The following is a 23,189-nucleotide window of genomic DNA, read 5'->3' on the forward strand; positions in this document are numbered from 1 at the left end:
TTGTGTTTAGGGCGGAGATGGTCTGGGGTCATTCGCAATGCCATAATAGAAGGAGAATGGCATTCAGCTGCAACAATCGCCTGTCCTATCCTCTATGACCCACAAGGTCCCAAATACGAACAACATGATTGGAAAGTCTTGCAATCAGTTAAAAAGGCAGCCATCGACTTTGGAATTAAATCTGAACAAGCCCGATTAGGCATAGACTGGCTTCTCACAGCTGATGTCAATTCTCCCACAGATTGTAAAAATCTCGCACCTCTGCTGCTGACTCCATCGCAATTTATAACATGGTCACGTGAATGGCAGCGACTGGCCGAGCAAGAAGCAGCACGGCCGCGAAACCAAGGAGATCCTCTGTTTGGAATTAACTCAACAATGCTCACAGGAGATGGCAATTATGAACATACGCTCGTACAGCTACAGTATCCCACCGAAGTGCACAATTTGTCAGCTCAGCTAGCACAGTTGGCATTTACGGCTGTACCCGATTCAAAGCCAGAACCCAGCTTCACCGCAGTGAAACAAGGTGTCACTGAGCCATACTCTCACTTTATCGATCGATTGTTTAAAGCACTAGAGGATCAAACTGACCTCTCCGAAGACTCCAAACAACGAATGTTTAAACTCCTAGCATTTGAAAATGCCAATTCACCTACAAAGCAACTACTTGCCACTTTGCCCAAAGGAGCGGAAGTGCATCAGATGCTCGAACTGGCCAGCAGAGCAGCAGTGCAGAAGCAAAATCAATACATGGCCAATGCAGTGGCCGAAGCAATCAAACCAACCACACAATTACTAGCTGTCGCAGTCACCAAACTGGGAAGCTCTCAGAAGACACCAACAAAGCCTGCAACCTGTTTTAAGTGTGGAAAGCCTGGACATTACTGCAGAACGTGCACAGCTACCGTTTGGTGTGACCGATGCCAAAGAGATACCCATGCTACCAATGCCTGCTGAGGGCCAAAAAACGAGAACAAGAGCATGAAGGGACGCTGCGCTGTGACACAAATGGCAGCTCCCGTCACTCAGCCAGACTTCCTCTTCTAGCAACCCAAGGAAGCTTGGGAATCGATTTGGCAACAACAATAGACATCACATTCTGTCTTGGTTTGAAAGACAGGTGTCTGCCAAGAGAGGTTGAACCCTCCCGTAGGACAGAGAATGTGATTTTTTCCCTCCCTCCGAATTATTTAATTTTGTAAATCAAGGGCTTTCAGGCAAAGGTATGGGAAAAAAGGAATATCAGTTCTTTACTAGTATCTATAAACAAGCAATAACAATAATAGCAACCACAACTAGAACCAGAAAACCAATAGCAGATGACTTGTGAGCTGCTGAGCCTTTTCCCGTGTGGTGTAATCACAGTTGCAAGCAGCAGGGGCGCTGTTGAGCTCCCAGTCGGGCAGGGCAGGTGCGATGACTGCCGAGTGGCTGCAGGTGGCGCTGTGGCGCAGGGTCAGGTCAGCCTCCGGCAGCTGGTAATGGTGGGCAGGCTGAGAAGCATGCAGGGTAGTGAAGCAGCTCGGAGCAGCGAGAAAGTAGGGCAGCAGGGGCAGGCGCTGGCTCTCTCTCCCCGGCTAGCTAGCGAGGTAGCAAGGATTTCTGCAGTCACAGCAGACACCGCGGTCTCGTGCGGCAGAGGGCGGGGGCAGGCAGCAGAGGCAGCTGGACTCTCCCGGCAGCAGCTGCGAGAAAAACTGAGCCCGGGGAAACATGCCCTTCCCAGCGGGAAAAAAGGTTGAATCAAAGCTCACCCAGCCAGGAGAAGAAAAAAAACAGGGCACAGTTGGATTTCCTCTGGTCGCAGCCGAAAAGCAAAGAGCAGCCTCTCCTCCAGCGTCCGAACCACGAGAGAGCGTTCCAAGGGCCGGCTCTTCCCTTACCCTGCCCTGCCCAAGCACACCTTTTGTCTTTTACAAAAGCCTTGATGGCTCTAAAACACCCAACTATTTGTTGCTTAGTAACAGTGATGGAGAAAAATTCCAGGCCTTCCCTAAACTCCGACACATTCTTAGACAACAAAGTCCAAAAAATACCACCAGGGATGTTTGGGCAAACAGCAACCCAAAATGGATTTCTTGGAGCTCTCATCATAGGTCGATCCTCTTCAGGGCTTGCAGGGCTCATAGTATTGCCAGGAGTCATAGACTGTGACTATACAGGTGAAATTTTTGTGTGTGCATATACCTTAACCCCTCCACTCACCATATCCAAAGGAACCAGAATTGCTCAACTCGTGTTAATCGACAATTTGAATGGTGGTTTGGGAGCACCTGGCGATCCACGCCAACCATACCGAGGAAACAGAGGCTTTGGATCAACCGGAAATCATGTAGTTAGTTTAGCACAGCAAATGACGCAATGACCACTCATCACTTTGCAGCTCACCTATAATGGCCACACTCAGCAAATTACAGCAATGCTTGATACAGGAGCTGATGTAACCATCATCAGCCAAGCAAGATGGCCTAAGTCCTGGCCATTAAGCCCTGCCCTGGATGCCGTTCAAGGAGTTGGAGGAGGCATGAACCCATTACAAAGCTCAGTATCTATATCTATCACATTCCCAGAAGGGCAAAAAATTACCGTGTGTCCCTATGTAATGCTCCTCCCAGGAAATCTTGAAGGACTTGTAGGATGAGATATTATGAGTCAACTAGGTGCAGTGTTGCATCTGCCACAGTCAACACATTTTTAGCAGGGGCCACTGCAAAAAGGCTGCCGACCCCAAAGATATCATGGAAGACAGAAGAAACCTGTGTGGGTTGAGCAGTGGCCTTTCTCCAAAGAGCTGCTCACAATCGCACACCAACTCGTAGCAAAACACATTCAACCGTCCGTTAGTCCATGGAACACACCCATCTTTGTCATTCCGAAAAAATCAGGTAAATGGAGACTACTGCATGACCTCCAAGCAGTAAATGCTCAAATGTGGGCCATGGGAGCTTTGCAGCCAGGAATGCCCACCCCAACTATGCTTCCACAGCAATGGCATGTACTCGTTATCGACCTTAAAGATTGCTTTTTCACAATCCCCCTGCAGCCAGAAGACACAGTTCACTTTGCATTTACTTTACCAGCCATAAATAACAGCGAACCAGCTCAAAGGTTCGAGTGGACAGTACTGCCTCAAGGTATGAAAAATTCACCCACTATGTGCCAACTATAAGTCCAATGGGCCCTAAAACCTATTCGTGCAGTCTTTAACTCTGCCCTTATTTACCACTACATGGATGACATTCTTCTGTGCCAACAGCAGCCATTCGCTCCAACAGACCTGCAAGAAATCACTGCCTTGCTAAAAACAAAGGGTTTAGTCGTTGCTCCTGAAAAAGTTCAGATGTCTGCCCCATGGAAGTACCTAGGATGGACTGTCACTACCACTCAAATCAGACCTCAAAAACTATCCGTACATTCTGAGCTGAAAACCGTGCATGATGCTCAAACCCTACTTGGTGATCTACAGTGGCTACGTAATCTCATTGGCCTCCGGAATGAAGACATACTCCCATTATTGCCACTATTGTGAGGCACCGATCCAGCTGCTACAATTACGCTAACCCAAGACCAACAAAACTGCCTAGTGTGTCTGGGAGAAATGTTGTGAACCTTTTTCCCTGAACGCCGCCTGCCTGAGATTCCACTAGGCGCGCTCATTTTCAACTAAACCATCGCCCCCTTTGGAATTATTTGCCAATGGCCGTCTTGGCAAAAAGAAAAAGGTGGAGAGAGCCCAACTGTGTTGACCACCAAGATTGCCAAGATGCCCAAGACTCCAAAGATGCAAAAACAACCAGTCAAACATGCACGAACTACCCATCCCGAAGAACACATTGTGATTTTAGAATGGGTGTTCATCAGTCTGTCACCACCAAAAAGTGTGTGGTCATGCACAGAGATGCTCTCAGCTCTTATTCGAAAAACACGCACCAGAATTGTAGAAATATCAGGACACGAAGCTGTATTTCTCAGTATACCCTTGAAAGCAGAGCTACGAGAGTGGCTAATACAAAATTCAACAGACATGCAAATCGCCTTGGACGCGTACCCAGGGCAACTCCTAGACCGATACCCTGTAGATCCTCGAATCAATAGGAGAGCAGCTGTGGGTAGAAGAGCCCAAGGTCCCCGCTAGGCCAATCCAAGGTCTCACAGTATACACGGATGTGGGACAGCAAAAAAGAAAAGCTGCTTGCACATGGATGGAAAATGGAGAGTGGCAAGAATATACCCTCAAGGGAGAAACATGTGATTCACTGCAAACCCTTGAACTGGCAGCAGTTGCCTGGGCACTCACACAATGGTGCAACACGCCCCTGAACATCGTCTTGGACTCCTTATATGTTGTCGGCATTGTCCTAAGGATCGAGCAAGCCTTGATCAAGACACCCTCAAACCCACGATTAGGACAACTGTTCCTGCAAATCCAGCGGGCCATCCACGACAGAAAAGAAATCTGTAGCATCCTGCATATCAGGAGTCACATCACCACACAAGGCCTAGGTGAAGGAAATTCTAGAGCAGACGCTCTCATTAGCCCACTAATACAAGCTCCACGAAACTCCTTCGCAGCTGCTCAAGAAAGCCATTCAATGTTCCACCAATCAGCTAAGGCTCTACACAGGCAGTTCGCACTATCGATGGACGATGCCCGAGGAATCGTCCGAGCATGCCCGCAATGCAGCCAGCATGGCACGAGTTTAGGCCTCAGAGTGAATTCCAGAGGCCTACAAGCATGCGAACTATGGCAAATGGATGTCACCCATGTACCTGAATTTGGCTGAGTCTCCTGTGTTCATGTTACTATAGACACATTTTCCAAAATGATCTGGGCAACTGCTCAGGCAGGAGAAAAAGCAAGCCATGTAATTAGAAACTTAACCTCATGCTTTGCAGTTATGGGGGTGCCCAATGAAATAAAGACTGACAATGCACCCGCCTATGTGAGCCAAAAATGTAAGCAGTTCTTACAGACATGGGGCATCAAGCACAACACAGGAATCCCTCACCTATCTACCAGACAAGCCATGGTAGAGAGAGCCCATCAAACAATAAAAGAGTATCTAACCAAGCAGAAAAATTATGAAGAAACAGACCCCAGTGTGCATCTAGCGAAAGTCATTTTCACGCTGAATTTCTTGAGCATAGCGGGTGATGCAGAAAATCCGCCAGTAGTCACTCATTACAGTCAGATAAAGATGCAGGCTACCCCAGGAGTTCAAATTATGTATAAAACCACTACAACAGGGGTCTGTGAGGGACCTGCCCCACTTTTGTTTAATGGTAGAGGTTACAGTTGTGTCTCCACAGATTCCGGTCATATATGGGTACCAAGTAGATGGACGAAACCTGCTCCCAGAAAGATTGTCAGCACGCAAGACTGCAATGAGCTATCAACCATCTAGTGGAAAAGCTCACCGTGTTTGCAGTGCAAGCAGGACGTCCACGCATCTGTCCCCGAAGAATCATAGCAGACGTCTTTGCGGGACGAACCTTTGGCGCTTGGCAACTACCCTCTGAAGTTCGCCAACTCCAAGGAGAAAACCGTGGGCACTGTCGAGGCCCACTGATTCTACTGTTACAGTGTGGTAGTTGTGGTGCGCAGTTTAGTCAAAGTAGCTGGAGTATCGCAATAACAGGAGCTTTATGTAATCATTGCTTTCCTATTGACGCTTTAAATGCTTTTCTAATTGACGCTGCAATAGTACATAACAAACCCCCTCAGCAAATTCACGTGAGCACATTCGGAGATTTCTATACATATCAATTATTTCAGCAAGTGTGGGCTTTAATAACAGCATTACATCAAGTGCAAATAAGCCGAGCAATGCTATTAGTTGCCGCTTACTGCATGCGATGTCGCCCTCAAGGTGCTCGACCAGTGTAGCTCTAACCTTAGTTTGTCTAACCTTTGTTGTTGCAGCATGGGTCCCAGCACAACCCAAAACAAATCTATGGGTCACTCTAGCCAACCTGACGGAACAAGACGCTATTTGTCTCGCTCTCTCATCACCTGGCAACCCCTTTTCTACTTGTTTAGTCGGCATCCCTGTAGACAATTGGCCATGTCCTTCCGGCATTCCTACTTGCAATCGGAAAAATCTTAATAGCACAGTAGATAATTGGGATACCTGGGTGCTTCACCTTCCCATAGCCCCAAACGAGCCTCAAGAATTAGAGATATTAGGAGCCATACGAATGGATGCTTGCGTGACCTTTAATCGGACAAGCAAACAAGCCAAACTAGACAATACGGCAACAAGTGTAAATTCTAGCTTGTTAGTATATAGAAATGCCAGCATGTGGTGCCAATATGCCTCTACTAAGCTATCTGTATTGATGCCTTAAACACTGATAAAAATTTGAGACACAGACACACAGTATAGGAAAAGGGTATTACCTTGGTTTAATAGGATTCCAGGTGCACCACGACGACTCGAGCCCCAACGATATCCCCCGTATACAATTTATGGACCCCCTAGATTAGCATACTTATCTAAAAGTCTTCAATGAGAAGTCTAACAAATGAAGTAATTGCCCCCTTATTAAAATTGCCCCCCCCAAAAAAGATTACTACTTAGTTTACAAAAAACATGTCTCAGTGATGGGGCTCTGTTCAAGGTTGGTGCGTCATGCTTTTGAGATTGTGGGGATGTTTCGTCTTCCCCAAAGAATTCTGAGCAAGGCAAGGGTACAAGGGTTATAGGGTTGAGATACAGGGAGTAAAAAGTACAGGAACGGGGAAGGGTAAAAGGATATATAAAAAGAGTGTAAAAGTATAATGGAAAAAGGACAAAAAACCCATCAGGCATCATTTCCCCCCTTTTTGGAGACTAACAAGCTTTTACCTTGTCTAGTCTCTAAACTACACTACCTATAACATTGGTTTACACAACTAGTTATGGTAAAAATAATAACTACAATTACAATCATTATAAATGTTTCTTTTACCCAGGCCTAGTCTGGCAACCATGAAGTGAGGGCATGGAAGATCTTGTCAAATTTCAAGGTGTAATTTTTGAACTCACTTCATGTAGAATTTGAGTTCCTTTCTAAATTTCTTCTCAATCTTTTCTGATTTTAAATGGCCAGTTATTACATTCATCTAGAGGTGGTAACTGGGTGCAGATCTAGGAATTGCTTATATTAAGAGCTCTGGATATACTTGCTTTGGATCACAGTGTTGTGTAACTTTTGGCTGAGCTTTGAGTTATGGTTACCAATTGGGCAAACAACAGACACGTAAAGAACAATTTAAACTACATCATTTTGATTTGCATCAGTTTCTGTTTTGATGGTCTCAGGGGTAGAAGCTTTCTTCATCTTGGAGTAGTGGATTCACAATCTTTTCTCAGCAACCTTTCTCAGAAGTGAGGGTGGTCAGCAAAACTTGGAATGGTCCCTTCCACTTCGCTTGGAAGGGGTTGCTGGTTCACCATTTGACGAAGACCCAGTTTTCAGGCTGAAACAGGTTAGCAGGGGTGTCTAATCTTATAGCTTTGGACAGCACGACGAATTTCTGGAGCTTTTGCAAAATGGAGCTTAAGGCTGTTAAATATTTCTGTAAATCAATTTTTCTCTTCATGTGAATTTTTCCCAGAATGTGAAGAACTTGATATGATTTGCCATATAGGCTTCCATAGGGACTTATATTGTTCCTCCACTTTGGTTGTATGCGGACTCTCCGTAAGGCTATAGGCAAAGCCTGAACTCATGTCATAGATATTTCTTGACAGATTTTACCAATCTGGGCCTTGAGGGTCCCATTCATACATTTAACTTTGCCACTTGCTTGGGGCCTGTACGATGTGTGCAGGTCCCAAGTAAGTCCCAGAATTTTGCTAACTTCCCCAATCACTGTTGCAACAAGGTGTAGTGTTCTATCTGATGACATCCTTCAAGGAACCCCAAACTCCAGAACTACATGGTCAAGCAAGGCTTTCACTACTTCTTCTACTGCACCGGTGCAACAGGGACAAGCTTCAGACCATTCATTGAACACATTAACCAATACCTGTACATATTTATAATATCCTTTTTAACGTGATATTTCAGTAAAATTTATTTGTCAGTAATTTCCTGGGAGATGCCTTGCTTTGGTCACTCCTAACTCTATTCTCTTGCTTGTGTCAGGGTTGTTTTTGCAACAGGTTTCACACTTGCTTGTTAGAGATTGCACAATATCAGTTGTTCTTCTCCTTATTACTACTTTTTCTAGATGTTTTAAAAGGTTTTCTGTTCTCCAGTGTGTACTCTCATGTTCCTTCTGTGCTATGTCTCGAAGGATCAGGGGTGGGACTACAACCTGGCCTATCAGTGTAACAGGCCACCCACTCTCTTTAATTTCATCTTTAAAAAATTTAATTAACTTTTGATCACTCTGATCATATTTTGGAGCAAACCTGGTTAGATCTTGCTGAGGAACGGAGGCTTGACAATCCAATATGAATTTACCACAAGCTTCAGTTTATTGATTTACAGCAGACAATTTTATAGTGTAGTTAACTAACTCATGCATATTCTGTAATCATACAATACTATTGGTTATATACTTCCACACCCTAAGTTTGGCTACTTGCCTTAACATGTATCTATGTTTACCTATAGTGCCTGATTTCTGCATATCTTTTACCAATTAACGCATTCTTGACGGCCCCCACGACTTCTATGTTGCAGAAAGTCGTGGTGACCTTAGATCGCTGATTGGACGAAGGTATCTAATTAATAGTTGGCTGAATATGGCTATTGTTAAGAAGCGGCTTGTTAATAAGCAATCTATCTACATCTGCGTGTCCCTTCTCTAGAAGCCAGCTTTCCACAATTCCCCTGTTTTCTTTACGCATTTGTGCGAGCCAAAGCTGATTCACTGTCTGTGATAATGATTTTTTCAAACATTGCAAAGCACAAGGTAGAATAACAGCTATGCCAACAAGGACAAGTAAAATCACTAATCCTACTTGCAAGATATAGCGAAGCCATCCTGTTATACCCCAGTCACCCCATGGAATTCCAAATAGGCCATCGTCCTTTTGCACTGTTATCTTTGCTGTATGCTCCTTAAGCCATTGAAGTTGTTTATGTATTGACTCACCATGATTGCTAAGGTTGAAACAGCACATACCATCAAATTCATCACAGCCGTGCCCCTGAGCAAGCAGCAGAAAATCTATAGCAGCACGGTTCTGCAGTATGGAATGCCTTAAACTATCCATGTCTGCGGATAGCTTCTCTATTATTTCTGTAGTAACTTTTGACTGCTTGCTTACCCAGCAGGCCAATCTCCCTATGGTTTTTAATGCATGTGCAGTGCCCACGTGTGGTAAAAGGGAAGCAAAAACCCGAGACGGTTTATTCCATAGGCCTACTTCATCATTGCAGTTTGCATCCAAAGTAAGACTGCGTCTCTTTCTGGACCGCATTAAATTGGCTGCAGTGGTTTTATTCATGGCAAGTAAAGTGAGTTTGCCCAAATAACATGGTTCCCCATAAGCACCTTTCGGAACTCCCTGCCATGCACGGTCTCCACAAATGAGAAATACACCTGATGGAAGGGCAAGGGCACTTTTATTGGCCCAAATTTGTATATAACCACTGCCCCGGCCATAACTTCCATGTGGACCACATTGGGCAGAGATGTTAGCATATTCTGCCGTATGGGGAGTCAACCAGGTGCTGTTAGGAATCACTATGGGGCTACCAAAAGTTATGCAGCCTGTTTCATTGCCACTTGCATTAAGAGCTCGGCTCCCCAAGAGATCCAACTCCTGAGGATCCCATGGCAATGAGGTATTAAGACCCGACAACAAGAGAGCAGTACAATGGCTAACATTGGCAGCTCGTGAGCAGTTGTTAGTTGAAAACCATGCAAAGCTAGTATTATCAAAGCCTGGGATACCAAGTAAGCATGTGCGAAAAGGGTTAGTGGCTGATGCAAGCGCAAGGCAAAAAGCACTAATATGTGTTTGATTTGCCCAGGTGACCCACAAATTTTTCCTGGGCTCAATTGAATGGAAGGGATTATTGGCGTTTGCATCGGTAGCATCTGCCAGAACAACCCCTAACATGCACAGTATGCACAGGAGCAAAACGCCTTTTAGTGCGTTCCCATTCATGTTCTCTGATAACCCAATACTTTGGGATCCTTTCCAAAGCCCGATCAGTGCACACTGCTCTCAAAATTTGAGACCCAGAGTTTGATGTTGCCCAATTTACTGCATCTTGGGCCTCCCAACGTAACCAGGCTATAACTTTTTGCTCTTCAGATTCAAATAATTGCAAACCTTGCCAATCAGGCAGCCCTGTAAATGCGGCTAAAGCTTGTTGCAGCCTGTTATGTGCAAAGTCAATTTGAGTTATGCGTGTATTAATGCAAGCCAAACAACAAGTATTATACACTTCTTGATGGACCCACCACCGTTTCTTACAAATACCACACTTAATAAGTAACCATGCCTGACACCACAGCTTAGCACAATTTCTACAAGGGTATCTATTCAGGTAAGGGGGTACAGAGCCTAATCTATTTATAATATCTCTTAATTCTAATAAAGTCTGCCAACGCTCGACTGGAACCCCAGCCCGCCGCAAGATAGGATCAAGAGCACAATGTAGAAGCCGAATCAGTCGTGGTGTTTCATCGATCGGCGGTATCGGGGGCACCTGTAGCCGTGCCAGGTTGATCAAGTGCAGGCTTCACCCAGCGGCTAGGAACCCAAAGGGGGCCTGTGGAGGAAGATACACAAAAATAACCTCTGCCAGAATATATGACCTCTACTGGACCCTCCCAGATGCCTGTTTTGGGGTCCTTATATAGGACCTTCATGCGTGGTACCGGTGGCTGTGCCACTCCCTTGTGATGAATTAAGATAGGTGGTAAATCCTGATCTCCAAATATACACAGATGATTTAGTACAAACAGGGTTTTAGAAAGCCTTTCTCTACTATCTGAGACCTCCTTATGTTTTGCCAGGTAACCCTTTATTGTTGCATTTGCTCGTTCTACCATTGTCTGCCCCGTTGGGGAGTGAGGAATTCCTGTAGTATGTTTTATATCCCAAAGTTGCATGTATTTTTTCACCAAGGCACTACAATAAGCTGGTCCATTGTCTGTTTTGATAGCTTTGGGTTTGCCCAATACGGCAAAGCAACTAGTAAGGTGCCTCATAACATCCCGGGCTCTTTCACCGGGCTGTAGTGTTGCCCATATCATGTGGCTGTATGTGTCAATGCAAACATGGACATATTTTAATCTACCAAATTCAGGGAAATGTGTTACATCCATCTGCCATAACTCATTAGCTTGTAACCCCTTGGGGTTCACTCCCATACCCAAACCAACACCCTGGTTATGAAAACTACAAATAGGGCAGGCCCGCACTATGGCCCTGGCTTCTGCCAGTGGAATTCCAAAACCCTTATGGAGACCCCTTGCATTTTGATGAAAGTTCATATGTGCGTGGCGGGCCCTCTCAAAGGAAGATACTGGAGCTTCCGCCACCGCTACCAATCGGTTCGCTCTGGCATTGCCTTCTCCAAGGCCCTCTGACCACTGATGACTTCTTGTATGCAACACGGCATATGGGTCAGTCCTTTGGCCAATGGTGCGTTTAAGCACCATCAATAGTTCCGCTAGTCGGCGTTTTTACACATCCTTAACCATTGCTTCCTCAATTCTGTTAGCAATGTCTGCGACATAGAGAGAATCTGTGACGATGTTAACAGGTTGGTCTATCCAGTTGGTAAAGACCCAGACCACTGCTGATAGTTCCAAGGTTTGTAAAGAGTCCTCCGATGTTGCAGGAATAATTTTGTGTCGCCATTGCTTCTCCTCCATCCACGTCGCAGCAGCTTTACGGGAGCGTTTGCCAGCATCTGTATAAACAGTCACTGCTCCTGAAAGCGGAGAGGATGACCGCAATGGCTTTATTAGCCATCGGTGATTAGACATCCATGCCAGCGTAGAAGGCTGGAGAGGTCGGATACTGATGAGGGTTCCCTCTTCCAGCAACGCTGCCTGAAGATCCATAGAATTTTGTAAGTACCAGTTCAGGTCATCCAGCTTCAGTGGTACTTGTATTTCCCCTGGCGATGTTCCTTGGATCTCCCTTATCCTTTGGCGGCCACGTTTGATAAGATTTGCCATTGTAATTATGTTTTCCTGAATCGTTTTTCGTGGTTGAAGGGGTGGTGCTAACCATTCCAGCACCAAAACATTGTAATCCTCATTTGTGGTGGGGGTATTTTCCCCCGTTTTCTTTTTATGCTGAGTGATGGCACCCAAAAGGTATTGAGGGCCAGTTAGCACAGTGATATTTAGTGGCACATCAAGTAGACGACGCGATGTATGATTTTGTACAACACGTTCTGAGATAGTCTGGATCGCCGCCTGCTGTGCTGTAGAGAGGGTGACTTTTGTAGCTGGCTCAGTGCCTTTCAGTAGAGGCCGCAGAACATTCAACAGTTCATTAGGAATACCAATGACAGGACGAAGCCATTGTAAGTCACCCATCAGTTTCTGAGCATCATGTAGGGTTTGGATGTTTGTGTGAATTTGCAGTTTTTGAAGACGAACCTGATGGTCTGTTATAGTCCATCCCAAATATCGCCATGGTGATGTGTTCTGTACCTTTTCAGGGGCGATTGTAAGGCCCTGAGCACACAAGTGATTAGTCAGGGTATGTAACTGATCTGCGGTAAAAGGCGCGCTCTGTGCCAGTAATATATCATCCATGTAGTGATAGATGATTACTTCTGGCCAGGCCATCCGAAGAGGCCTGAGAGCAGCATCCACATAGAGTTGACAAAATGTCGGTGAGTTCCGCATTCCCTGTGGTAATACAGTCCATTCAAAACGTTGTGCAGGTGCCTCACGGTTAATTGAGGGCAGCGTAAAAGCAAAACGCTGCATGTCATCTGGATGTAGTTCAATGGTGAAAAAACAGTCCTTTAAGTCCACAAGTAGAAACCATTCATCTGGTAGCATGCTGGGATTGGGGAGCCCTGGTTGTAAGGCTCCCATTTGGGCCAAAACATCACGGCCTACTAAAGCATTTACTCCTGGGGGAAGTGGTAACAACTGTACCACACAGTCCACAACTTTGTCATCGATGGTAATTTTTAAATGTGGTGACCGACGAGCCATGGTGATACCTCCTACACCAGAAACAGTAGCTCCAGATGCATATGCTGGCCAGTGAGCAGGCCATTTGTTTTCATCCAGTACCATGACATCAGCTCCAGTATCCAAAAGTGCTGATAATTGTATCCGTTGGCCAGAATATTCCAAAGATATCTGTTTTTGTGGACGTTGCCTCAAATCCACTGTTAGCATAACCGCAGGGCCTGTGGAGCCAAAACCTCCTGCTCCTCGATGAGGCCGGCCAGATGGACTTTGAAGTAACTGTGGTATAGGGACGACTTGAGCAATTTTAGATCCAGCAGGAATATGAATAGGTGGATGAAGTGTCCGAGCCATAATGTCAATTGTACCCTGAAAATCAGCATCGATTAATCCAGTTAAAATGTCCAGTCCTTTCATGGTTGCAGATGAACGCCTGATCAAAAGTGCACCAACAGGTTGTCCTCTGATTACAATTAGTCCTGTAATTCCAGTAGGTATCCGCTTGGGGAAGGTATCCACCAAGGTAACGCCTACTGTGGTTGCCAGGTCCATCGCAAGGCTCCCGACGGTGGCTGGTTAACAGGTAACTGGCTGTAAGAAGGCTGGAGTGGTTGGTTGCAAGGCGGCTGAAATTGGGCGGGCGCAATTTTTTGTGTCACAGTCCCTTTCGCGCTCCGATTCCCGTTTCCCTGGGATCTCCGACAAGCTGCAGAGCTGTGTGACGCAGACTGGCACTGAGAACACCACACTGCTCCAGCAGGGCAGTTTTGCCGTAAGTGCCCTGGCTGTCCACAGCGAAAACAATGGAGCTTTGTTTTTTGAGATGCTGGAGGTGGCCTTGGCTGCCGTAGGGGTGTGAGTGCGGCTAGGACTTGATTTTGAGAGGATTCTGCCTGCGCTTTTAATCCCTCCCCCAGCTCCTTGATAGCATTGACTAACCTAGCCTGACTGCCTATAAGGAACTGTGAAGCTTTTTCTAAAAGGTCCTCTATGGACCAATTCTCTGGCATGGTCATGATAAGATTTCTGACTGTTCCATTTCCATTTTGCAATACACACTGCTTTAACGTAGCCCATTGCATGCATTCTGCCATTCCTGCTGTTTTCACCGCTGCAGCAACCTTATCTACAAAAGATCCCAGCAGCTCATCCTGCCCCTGCTTGATGGACATATATGACGGGACGCCTCCGGGGGCTTTTATTTTATCCAGAGCATTCCGAGCTAAATCCATAGACTCTCTAATCTTGTTTGGTCCCAAGAGTGCCTGATCCTCACTTCTTAGATAAGGACCTAACCCCATCAATTCATTTAGAGTGACTCCATGCAGCGGGTCACCTGGTGCGCGCTGCACAGCCACCGACTCCTGGCAGCATGCCTGCCAATGAGCATTAAATAGCAGAGACTGATGTTGAGTAAGTATTAATCGTGCAATGCCCTTGATATCGTTGGGGAGCAGAAGTCCTGATCCCCAGATATAATCTAGCATTTCTCTAGTAGGCTCTCCCTGAATTCCGAATTCACTCACGGTAGCTCGCAACTGAAATAAGATTTTCCAGTTTAGGGTTAAAATAGAAGCAGTGAGCCCTCCCTGCTCTCCTGGGCTGTAAATCACTGGGAACGCCCCCAACATCTCAGTCGCAGCTTCCACGTCACCCTCCTGACCCGCTTGTGAGGTAAATAGCCTCCAATAAATTTCATGCTGACATGCAGCCCCCAAACCGGCACCACCGGGACTGGCCAGACCCCCGGTAGGCGGAAGTTCGGGGCTCCCCAAACTGGGTGACTGAAAAACTGCCCTGTGAGATACTGGGTCAGAAGACTCGATCGGAGCGGAAGGCTTCACCGCATCCTCAGAGGGCTCAGCAAATGGATTAGTAGGGGGAATATGTACTGTGTTTGTTAATGGGGGGAGCGGCCATGATCGCTCATTACCTTGCCCTGAAGTAGACGGGGGAGGTGGACTCAGCCGCTCAGAAGCAGCCCTAGCCGCCCTCTGTTCTGCCTGATACTGATACAGAGCCTTACTAGCTATCTTCCACACTTTGCATAGTTTTTCTCCAACCTTATCATCTTCAAGAATAGCATCCCACAACTTATCTCCTACTCTCTGCCATTCATCACGATCAAAAATGCTGTTAGGGTCAATAAAACAACCTTTAGCCAACCCCCATGCTGTCAACGCCACTAAATCACTCTTTATATCCTTACCCTTAATCCCCCGCTTTTCTAAAAAGCAATAAAACACATCAAAAGTGGCTTGTCTCTCCATTGCGCACTCACTTTTTTCACCCTCCGAGATCTTCCGGCCACTTTTCCTCTCTGGTGCGAGATTTTCACCTCACAAGTCCGGCAGTGTCCAGATCCCGTCCTGATAACGGTCGTCCTGTATGTGCGCCCACTGCTTTGATCCTCCGGGGTGTTTCGGAGCCAGATGCCTTGTCAGCCGTAGTTACATCGCTCTCAGATGGATCCAGCCAAAAGGGGAGCGAGACCCTTGGACGTCGGGGTCACCATTATGCTGAGGAACGGAGGCTTGACAATCCAATATGAATTTACCACAAGCTTCAGTTTATTGATTTACAGCAGACAATTTTATAGTGTAGTTAACTAACTCATGCATATTCTGTAATCATACAATACTATTGGTTATATACTTCCACACCCTAAGTTTGGCTACTTGCCTTAACATGTATCTATGTTTACCTATAGTGCCTGATTTCTGCATATCTTTTACCAATTAACGCATTCTTGACGGCCCCCACGACTTCTATGTTGCAGAAAGTCGTGGTGACCTTAGATCGCTGATTGGACGAAGGTATCTAATTAATAGTTGGCTGAATATGGCTATTGTTAAGAAGCGGCTTGTTAATAAGCAATCTATCTACATCTGCGTGTCCCTTCTCTAGAAGCCAGCTTAACACAAGATCTACTTTTTTCTGTGGCACTACTGCAAAAATGCTTTTTTTTGCTATCTTTCTTGTTGTTTTGTTAGCAAAGCAATTTCTTACTTCAGGAGTTGTCTTCTCCTTTTGATGACTTCTGCAATGAAGGACAGCTACTTCTGTAGGCTTCCAAGTGCTTTGCAGGAGTGCAAGGGTTTGTTTTGCATGCTTGATGTCATAACTTTGAGCAGTCAGCAGGCCACGTCCTTCTCAGATAGCTCTGTGGGCATGAACAACACTGAAGGCATATTTGGAATTAGTCCATATGTCTACCTCCTTTCCCTCGCTCAGTCCTAGAGCTCTGGTCAGTGTAATCAGTTTCCAATCTGGCTTCTTCAGAGGCACGTTCTTCAGGTCTGGTCTGCTGGAATAGGTCTCTTCCGTTGCCTGTAAACAGTCATGCTCAGGCAGGTCATCAAGTAATGTGGATGACAAAAATATTGTAGGATTTACAACAAGCATTGTATTTAGGGTGACATTGTGTCCCCCCTTTTTCTCTAGGTCAGAGATCACGGTGTGGGGTACATACTCGACAATGTGCTGCCCAAGGGTGAATTTTCAAGCTTCCTGTATTAGGATGACAGTTGCTGCCACAGTTTTCAGACACCCAGGCCACCCTTGGCTAACATTGTTGAGTTGTTTTGAGAAACAGGCCACAGCTCTTTGCTGATTTCCAAGGTGCTGTGCCAGTACTTTTAGAGTAACATTCTGCTGCTCATATGTAAAAAGTTCGAAGGGCTCTGTTATGTCTGGCAGCCCTAGAGCTGGAGCAGATATTAAGGAATGTTTTAGTTGTTTAAATTCAGCTTTTGCTTTCTCTTTCCAGTTGGTGGTTTCTTTCTCAGCTGCTTTAAGGGCTTTATATAAGGTTTTTTCTTGTTTTCTCTAGTCCTCTAGTTCTTTTGACAACTGATGTTTAAATATAGTTGGGCTATTTTTAAGCCCTTGGAGTAACTCTGTTCAGGTGAGCTGAGTTTCTCCTCCTGTCTCAGGATTTTCCCACTCAGATGTAAAGAATTCTTTACTTTTACTTACAGAAATCCAGGAAAAGGCATCTTTGAGATTTAAAACTGTGAACTTCCCTAGGTCATTTGTTGGTGTGGTCTGAAAAATGTAGGGGTTTGGCACAACTGAATCTATGTCTTCTATGTCCTCTGTGGTTTTGTTAATTGCCTTTAAATCTTGCACTAATTTGTAACTTTTACTATCATCTTTTTTTACTGGCAGAATGGATTCTCTCAGTTCACATTTTAAAGGTTGAAAGAAAGGCTGTGTTTCACTTATCCCTGTGACACTGGTTACTTTTACAATGCCTCGACTCAGTTTCCCCTCAGCCTGCCCCAAAGGTGTTTCTAGGACAGTCGCTTTCTTTCTTGGTTCATCTCTTTTAGATCTGGTGTGTTTAGCTACCGGATTAGCAGCCCCTATTATAGCCTCTTGGGTTACCATTCCCTTCTTCTTCCCGGTAAGCTCGCTGGCTGCTGTGGTTACAGCCCCCATCCCAGCCTCCTCTCTTTCAGAGCTATCTGCCTTGAATTCATCTGGCTGGATTTCAATTGCAGTTATTTTTCTCTCAGCTCTGTTACTGACCGCGCAGCAAAGCAGCTGCTGCCTTTCGCCCCCTCCTTTCCCAGTCTGGGAGGGGCCAGGTACGGCAGCAGCAGCACTTCTCTCCCCGCCTGGACCTGCTTCCGAGCCCCCCTGCCTCCGCTCTCAGTGCGGCAGGCGGGCTGTGATTGACTCGCCCTTGCTCTGCCCCTGCCTCTGCTCTCAGTGTGCCCCGGGGAGGGTGGCCGCGGAGGGGGCAATGGCCACCCATCCCCCATCTCTAGCCTTACCGTGGCAGGGGGGAGGGCAGCTGGCAGTGGCCACCGATCCCCCACCCCCAGTGCCATATCGGCCCGGGGCAGAGAGGGGGGCCGCCGACAGCGGCAGCGACGGAGGACAGAGCCAGCCTCCCGCCACCTCCTCCGATCCGGCTGGCTCTTGTAGCGAGAAGGGTTAGATATTCTTTTCCACAAGGCAGGCAGTCTTTTTTAATTTGTTTGTACACTTTTTCCCGATTCAAGAATATAGAAAACAACTCTGCATCTTTTAATTCATCAAACCTGCCTTGGACCTGAAACTCTACTAATAGTTTTGTGATTAATTGATCTTCTAAAATGCTTAGATTGAGCCATTCCTCTCCTCCCCCCCGTTCCAACACAGGCTACCCCCACGACGACAGCCTAGATAATTTTCCCATGTACTGGGGGGTGTTCTTTCCCATTAGATCGTGCCAGTTTGTTAAAATCAGACCTAGTGGGGAATCTTGTGGGATTTTTGGGTTAGTAGATGACGCATCACCTATGTTTCATTTAAAAACAGAAAAGAAACAGCTGGAAAGAAAGCACTTAGCCTAAAAACTGGCGCGAGAACTGAACGTGCAGTTCCCACGCCCCAGCAGAGTAAAGAAAGCAAGCTTAAAACAGCACGCGTGCAGCTTAAACCCGTGGCGAGGTTCAACTACCACCCTTCAGTAGTTGAACCCACACTCCAACCTGTGGGCCACAGCTCCCTCTGAGCTACAGCCCCCCGTGAGCCACTACGCAGCTCCTGTGAGTAAAAGGCGTCCCTTTCCCCTCACAGCCCCCCTGCAGGAGTGGAGTAGGTTGCGATAACTTCTCTTTTATGGCCCCCCTGGCCACACTCCCACCCTTGGAGATCTCCCCAGATGCTAGCAATAAAACCATAAAAAACCCTTTTGATCTCACCTCTCTTGCTGTGTTTCTGTGGTAGGTTGTTTCGGAAACTCCCTGGGTTTTTCAATCTCGCTGCCTCCCTCCCGTATAGTGCTGGCGAGTGGGGGGGGTGCAGCAGGGTATTCTTCGGTCCAGAATTGAAACTCGGGGTCTCCTCTTCTCCTGGCTGGCTCGCCAGAACTGATGCCTTAAATGCTGATAAAAATTTGAGACACAGACACGCAGTATAGGAAAAAGGTATTACCTTGGTTTAATAGGATTCCAGGTGCACCACGACGACTCAAGCCCCCACGATATCCCCCGTATACAATTTATGGACAGCCTAGATTAGCATACTTATCTAAAAGTCTCCAATGAGAAGTCTAACAAATGAAGTAATTGCCCCCTTATTAAAATTGCCCCCCCAAAAAAGATTACTACTTAGTTTACAAAAAACGTGTCTCAGTGATGGGGCTCTGTTCAAGGTTGGTGCGTCATGCTTTTGAGATTGTGGGGATGTTTTGTCTTCCCCAAAGAATTCTGAGCAAGGCAAGGGTACAAGGGTTATAGGGTTGAGATACAGGGAGTAAAAAGTACAGGAATGGGGAAGGGTAAAAGGATATATAAAAAGAGTGTAAAGTATAATGGAAAAAGGACAAAAAACCCATAAGGCATCAGTATCCACAAATAATTCCATGTCGTTACCAGCAGGAGTGTTTTTAATTTGCGAAGACTGCGCATGGCCCGGCATTCTCTCCAAATTACGAGGTGGACCCTGTTCTCTAGGGAGATTAATGTTATTAACCCCCAACACTTCAATGATTCTAAACATGTCCCGATGACATCATCAGACAAAACGAATGGCTCATGCTTTCTCCCCCAACTGTAAATCAAATGTCAAATTCTGGTCCCCTGTGGCCATGATATCTGCTTTCCTTTTAGCACCAGGAGTAGCTTCTGCTGGCGCATTAGCTCAGCTAAACAAACTAGGATGCTGGCTCGCTAGACAAACTAATGCTACTTCTAAAGCCATTTCACCGTTATTGCTTGATGTAGATTCAGTTAGACACACTATGCTACAAAATAGAGGTGCAATAGATTTTCTCTTATTAGCCAAGGGGCATGGCTGTGAAGAGTTTGAAGGAATGTGTTGTATGAACCTTTCTGACCACTCAAAGTCCATTCACCGGCAGCTTGCTGAACTGCAGTACCTGTCAGGGCAACTACAAATAGCCGATGGCTTAGGACTCGCTGGGTGGTTGAAAAGTTTGGGAATTACTGGATGGTTCAAAGATCTGATCCAAGCAGCTGTGCTCATTTTAATTGTAGTTTTGCTATTATTAATAATTTTGCCATACGTAGTGCAATGCTTACAGCATATGCTAATAAAGACGGTCAACCAAGCCTGGCTTGTGCAAAAAGAAAACAGAGGAATTGTTAAAGCATGGCTCGTAGAGCGAGGCCATATGAATATGTTTCTTAAGCCCAATTCAGCCTGTGTGACTGACTCTGAAGTCTCTTTCCCAGGAGATAACAAAACATAAAGAGCCAAGAATGTGAACATCATAAAAGAATTCTAAACAAGATAAAGAAATTACATAGAATTTTAGCTAATGCTTAGTGTGGCAAGCACAGACTCTTTCCCATGGGAATTTTTCTCTTCTTCTTCCTGTGTTCTATAAACAAAGATAAAGTTTAGATGTTATTGAAATGGTCTACTGGAAAGATAGGCAGTTCAAGCCTGGCCAATCAGCCTAGGGGGAGGTTTTGAATTGACCCAATCCGGATGATCTGTGAAAGTCTATATAAGTTTTGGAATTAATTAATAAAATTAGAATTTTGCCACATTCGACACAGCCTGATTCTTGCCCTCTGCTAGCAGTTCACAGTGACAGCTTAGAGAGCGTGATCAAAAGCCTACAGCCAATTAGCAAGTTAGATTAGGCGCGTGAACTCAAGCTTTTATCTAATCATATATACCAGTGTGTTGCGTGAACAGTGCTTTTGTCTATAATAATGCTTGCTTCATGAAAATAAAGGGGAGATGACACCTATACCTCAGTGAGGATGTGTGTTTTACTTGGCTGACCCCCAACTGGTTTCTACCTCTTTTAGCAGACACCTGTCTTTCAAACCGAGACAGTGTGTTGTTTTATTTCTAGATCTTTAAGGCATCAGCAGCATGGGCAACAAACAGGAGGAGTTTGAAGCCACCGTGCTGTTAAGAAGCTATGACCTTCTTGCCATTACTGAAACTTGGTAGGACATATCCCATGACTGGAGTATGACTATTGATGGCTACAGGCTGTTCAGACGAGACAGGAGAGGTGGAGGGGTTTCCCTCTACATCAAGAGGTGGATTGAGTGTGAAGAGTTGTCTCTAAAGAACAGCCATGAGCCAATTGAAAGCCTGTGGGTAAGAATCAGAGACTGAGGCAACAAAGGGAACCTTGTGGTTGGTGACTACTACAGGCTGCCCAACCAAGACGAACCTATTGATGAAGCCATCTTGCTCCAGCTGCAGGAGGCATCACGCTCACAGGCTCTTGTCCTATTTGGGGACTTCAGCCACCCTGATATCTGCTGGGAAAGTAGCTTGGTGAGCTGTAGGTGATCCAGGAGACTCCTGGAATGCATGGACGATAACTTCTTGAGCCAGGTAATAGACAGCCCCACCAGAGGGGATGCGATACTGGATCTGATGGCCACCAACATAAGCGAGCTAATCAGGGACGTCAAGACTGGAGACAGCCTGGGCTGCAGTGATCATGCACCAATGGAATTCACAGTCCTGAGGGACAAGAGTCAGGTAAGGAGGAAAGTTAGGCCCCTGAACTTTAGGAAAGCAAACGTCCAGCTCTTCAAGGAGATAGTCAATAGGATCCCCTGGGACACTGCCCTCCAGAACAAGGGAATGAATCTGAGCTAGCAGATCTTTAACACAGTCTTCCATAGAGTGCAAGAGCTTGCGATCCCCAGGAACAAGAAATCAGGCAAGGAAGGCAAGAGATCAGCATGGCTGAGTAGAGAAACTGCTGGTCAAAATAAAGAGAAAGAAACAAATGCCCAGGCAGTGGAAACAAGGACAGGTGACCTGGGAAGAGTATAGAGAGGAAGTATGCTTGTGTAGGGATGGGGTGAGGAAGGACAAGGTGAAGCTGGAACTGAACCTGGCAAGGGCCGCAAAGAATAACAAGAATGGCTTCTACAGGTATGTCAGCCAGAAAAGGAAGGTCAAAGAAGGCATGATGTAGCAGTGAGATCCACTCAGGCGAGCTTAGAGTCTGAAATAACCAACAAACCCCTCTGGATTTGAAGAGCCCTTCAGGTTAGGGTGACAGAAAATCATCCCCCCGACATGCTTTGAGGCTAAGCCCCATGAATATGGGTCAGGAATCAGAGGTATTGGTTCTTGAAGTTCTCTTCCTCTTTATCCCATATATAGTTAATAGCTAGAAAGTTCTTTACCCACAGTGCTATTATTGGTTTTAAAAGTTCTGTATCTGCCCCCCTTGCACCCCTATTCCTCAGTTTATCTGCCAGTTCTGAATCCCTCTTGCCTCTATTGGCCCTCCTGTGTAAACCCCTCCCATTTCTCCATCCCTTTTAACCCCATGTTCACTTCCATTCGGTGCTCTCTGCTCCTCGGAACCCAGCTCTCTCCTCTCCGGCGTTCCGTCCCAGTCCCAGCCACCCTCTCCTTCCTGCCATTCCCACCAATAAACCCTGGATTCCAAAAGCTGAGAGACTGCATTTCCTTTAATCGCCGAGGCTCCTATTATCCTGCCTTCGAGAAGCCAGCCCGAGCTCGGGTTCCACCAGCCCCGGATCCGCTCCACCCACACAGCTTGGAAGCCACCCGGCTGGGGCCTCTTTTAGTTGGGGTTTTTGGGGTCTCCCTGCCTCCCCAGAGCGAGAAAACCTCAACATATTCCCCCCCCCAATAAAAAACACTGGTGAACTGGAAACCACAGATGAGGAAACAGCTGAGGTGCTCAACAGTTTTTTTGCCTCAGTCTTCAATGGAAACCTCTCTTCCCACAGCTCTGAAGTGGATGGACAGCAGGATGGGGACTAGGCGAGCAAAGGCCCTCCCGCTAAGTGAAGATCAGGTTCATGACCACCTGAGAAACCTGAACATACATAAGTATGTCAGAACCAATGAGATGCATCCCAGAATCCTGAGGGAATTGGCTGATGTAGTTGCCAAGCCAGTCTCCATGATATTTAAAAAGTCATCACAGTCAGGAGAAGTCCCAGGTGACTGGAAAACGGGAAACACTGTACCCATCTTAAAAAAGGGTAGAAAGGAGGACCCTGGGAACTACTGACCAGTCAGCATCACCTCTGTGCCTGGGAAGATCATGGAACAGATCCTCCTAGAAGCTCTGCTAAGGCACATA

At 46.2% G+C, this 23,189-nt stretch overlaps 1 protein-coding gene, 1 long non-coding RNA gene and 1 pseudogene across 2 annotated transcripts in view; 1 reads left to right on the top strand and 2 right to left on the bottom strand.

Moving 5' to 3' along the window:
* The window catches only part of LOC146425541 (uncharacterized), a 384,874-nt gene that overhangs the window by 10,270 nt on the left and 351,415 nt on the right, over window positions 1–23,189 (bottom strand). The gene's annotated exons all lie outside the window — the stretch shown is intronic.
* LOC146425542 (uncharacterized) lies at window positions 5,227–22,335 on the top strand (annotated as a pseudogene).
* LOC146425543 (endogenous retrovirus group K member 9 Gag polyprotein-like) lies at window positions 13,654–14,754 on the bottom strand. The gene has a single exon (XM_085041479.1). It carries the CDS (start codon window positions 14,752–14,754, stop codon window positions 13,654–13,656), a length of 1,101 nt encoding a protein of 366 aa, XP_084897605.1.

Source organism: Lichenostomus cassidix, chromosome W (genome assembly GCF_008360975.1).
Source record: "Lichenostomus cassidix isolate B80296 chromosome W, HeHo_3.0, whole genome shotgun sequence".
Classification (NCBI taxonomy): domain Eukaryota; kingdom Metazoa; phylum Chordata; class Aves; order Passeriformes; family Meliphagidae; genus Lichenostomus; species Lichenostomus cassidix.

Bases quoted from the DNA above. Each gene is read 5' to 3' on its own strand.
- LOC146425543 (XM_085041479.1), bottom strand. From the start codon at position 14,754: ATGTTGGGGGCGTTCCCAGTGATTTACAGCCCAGGAGAGCAGGGAGGG.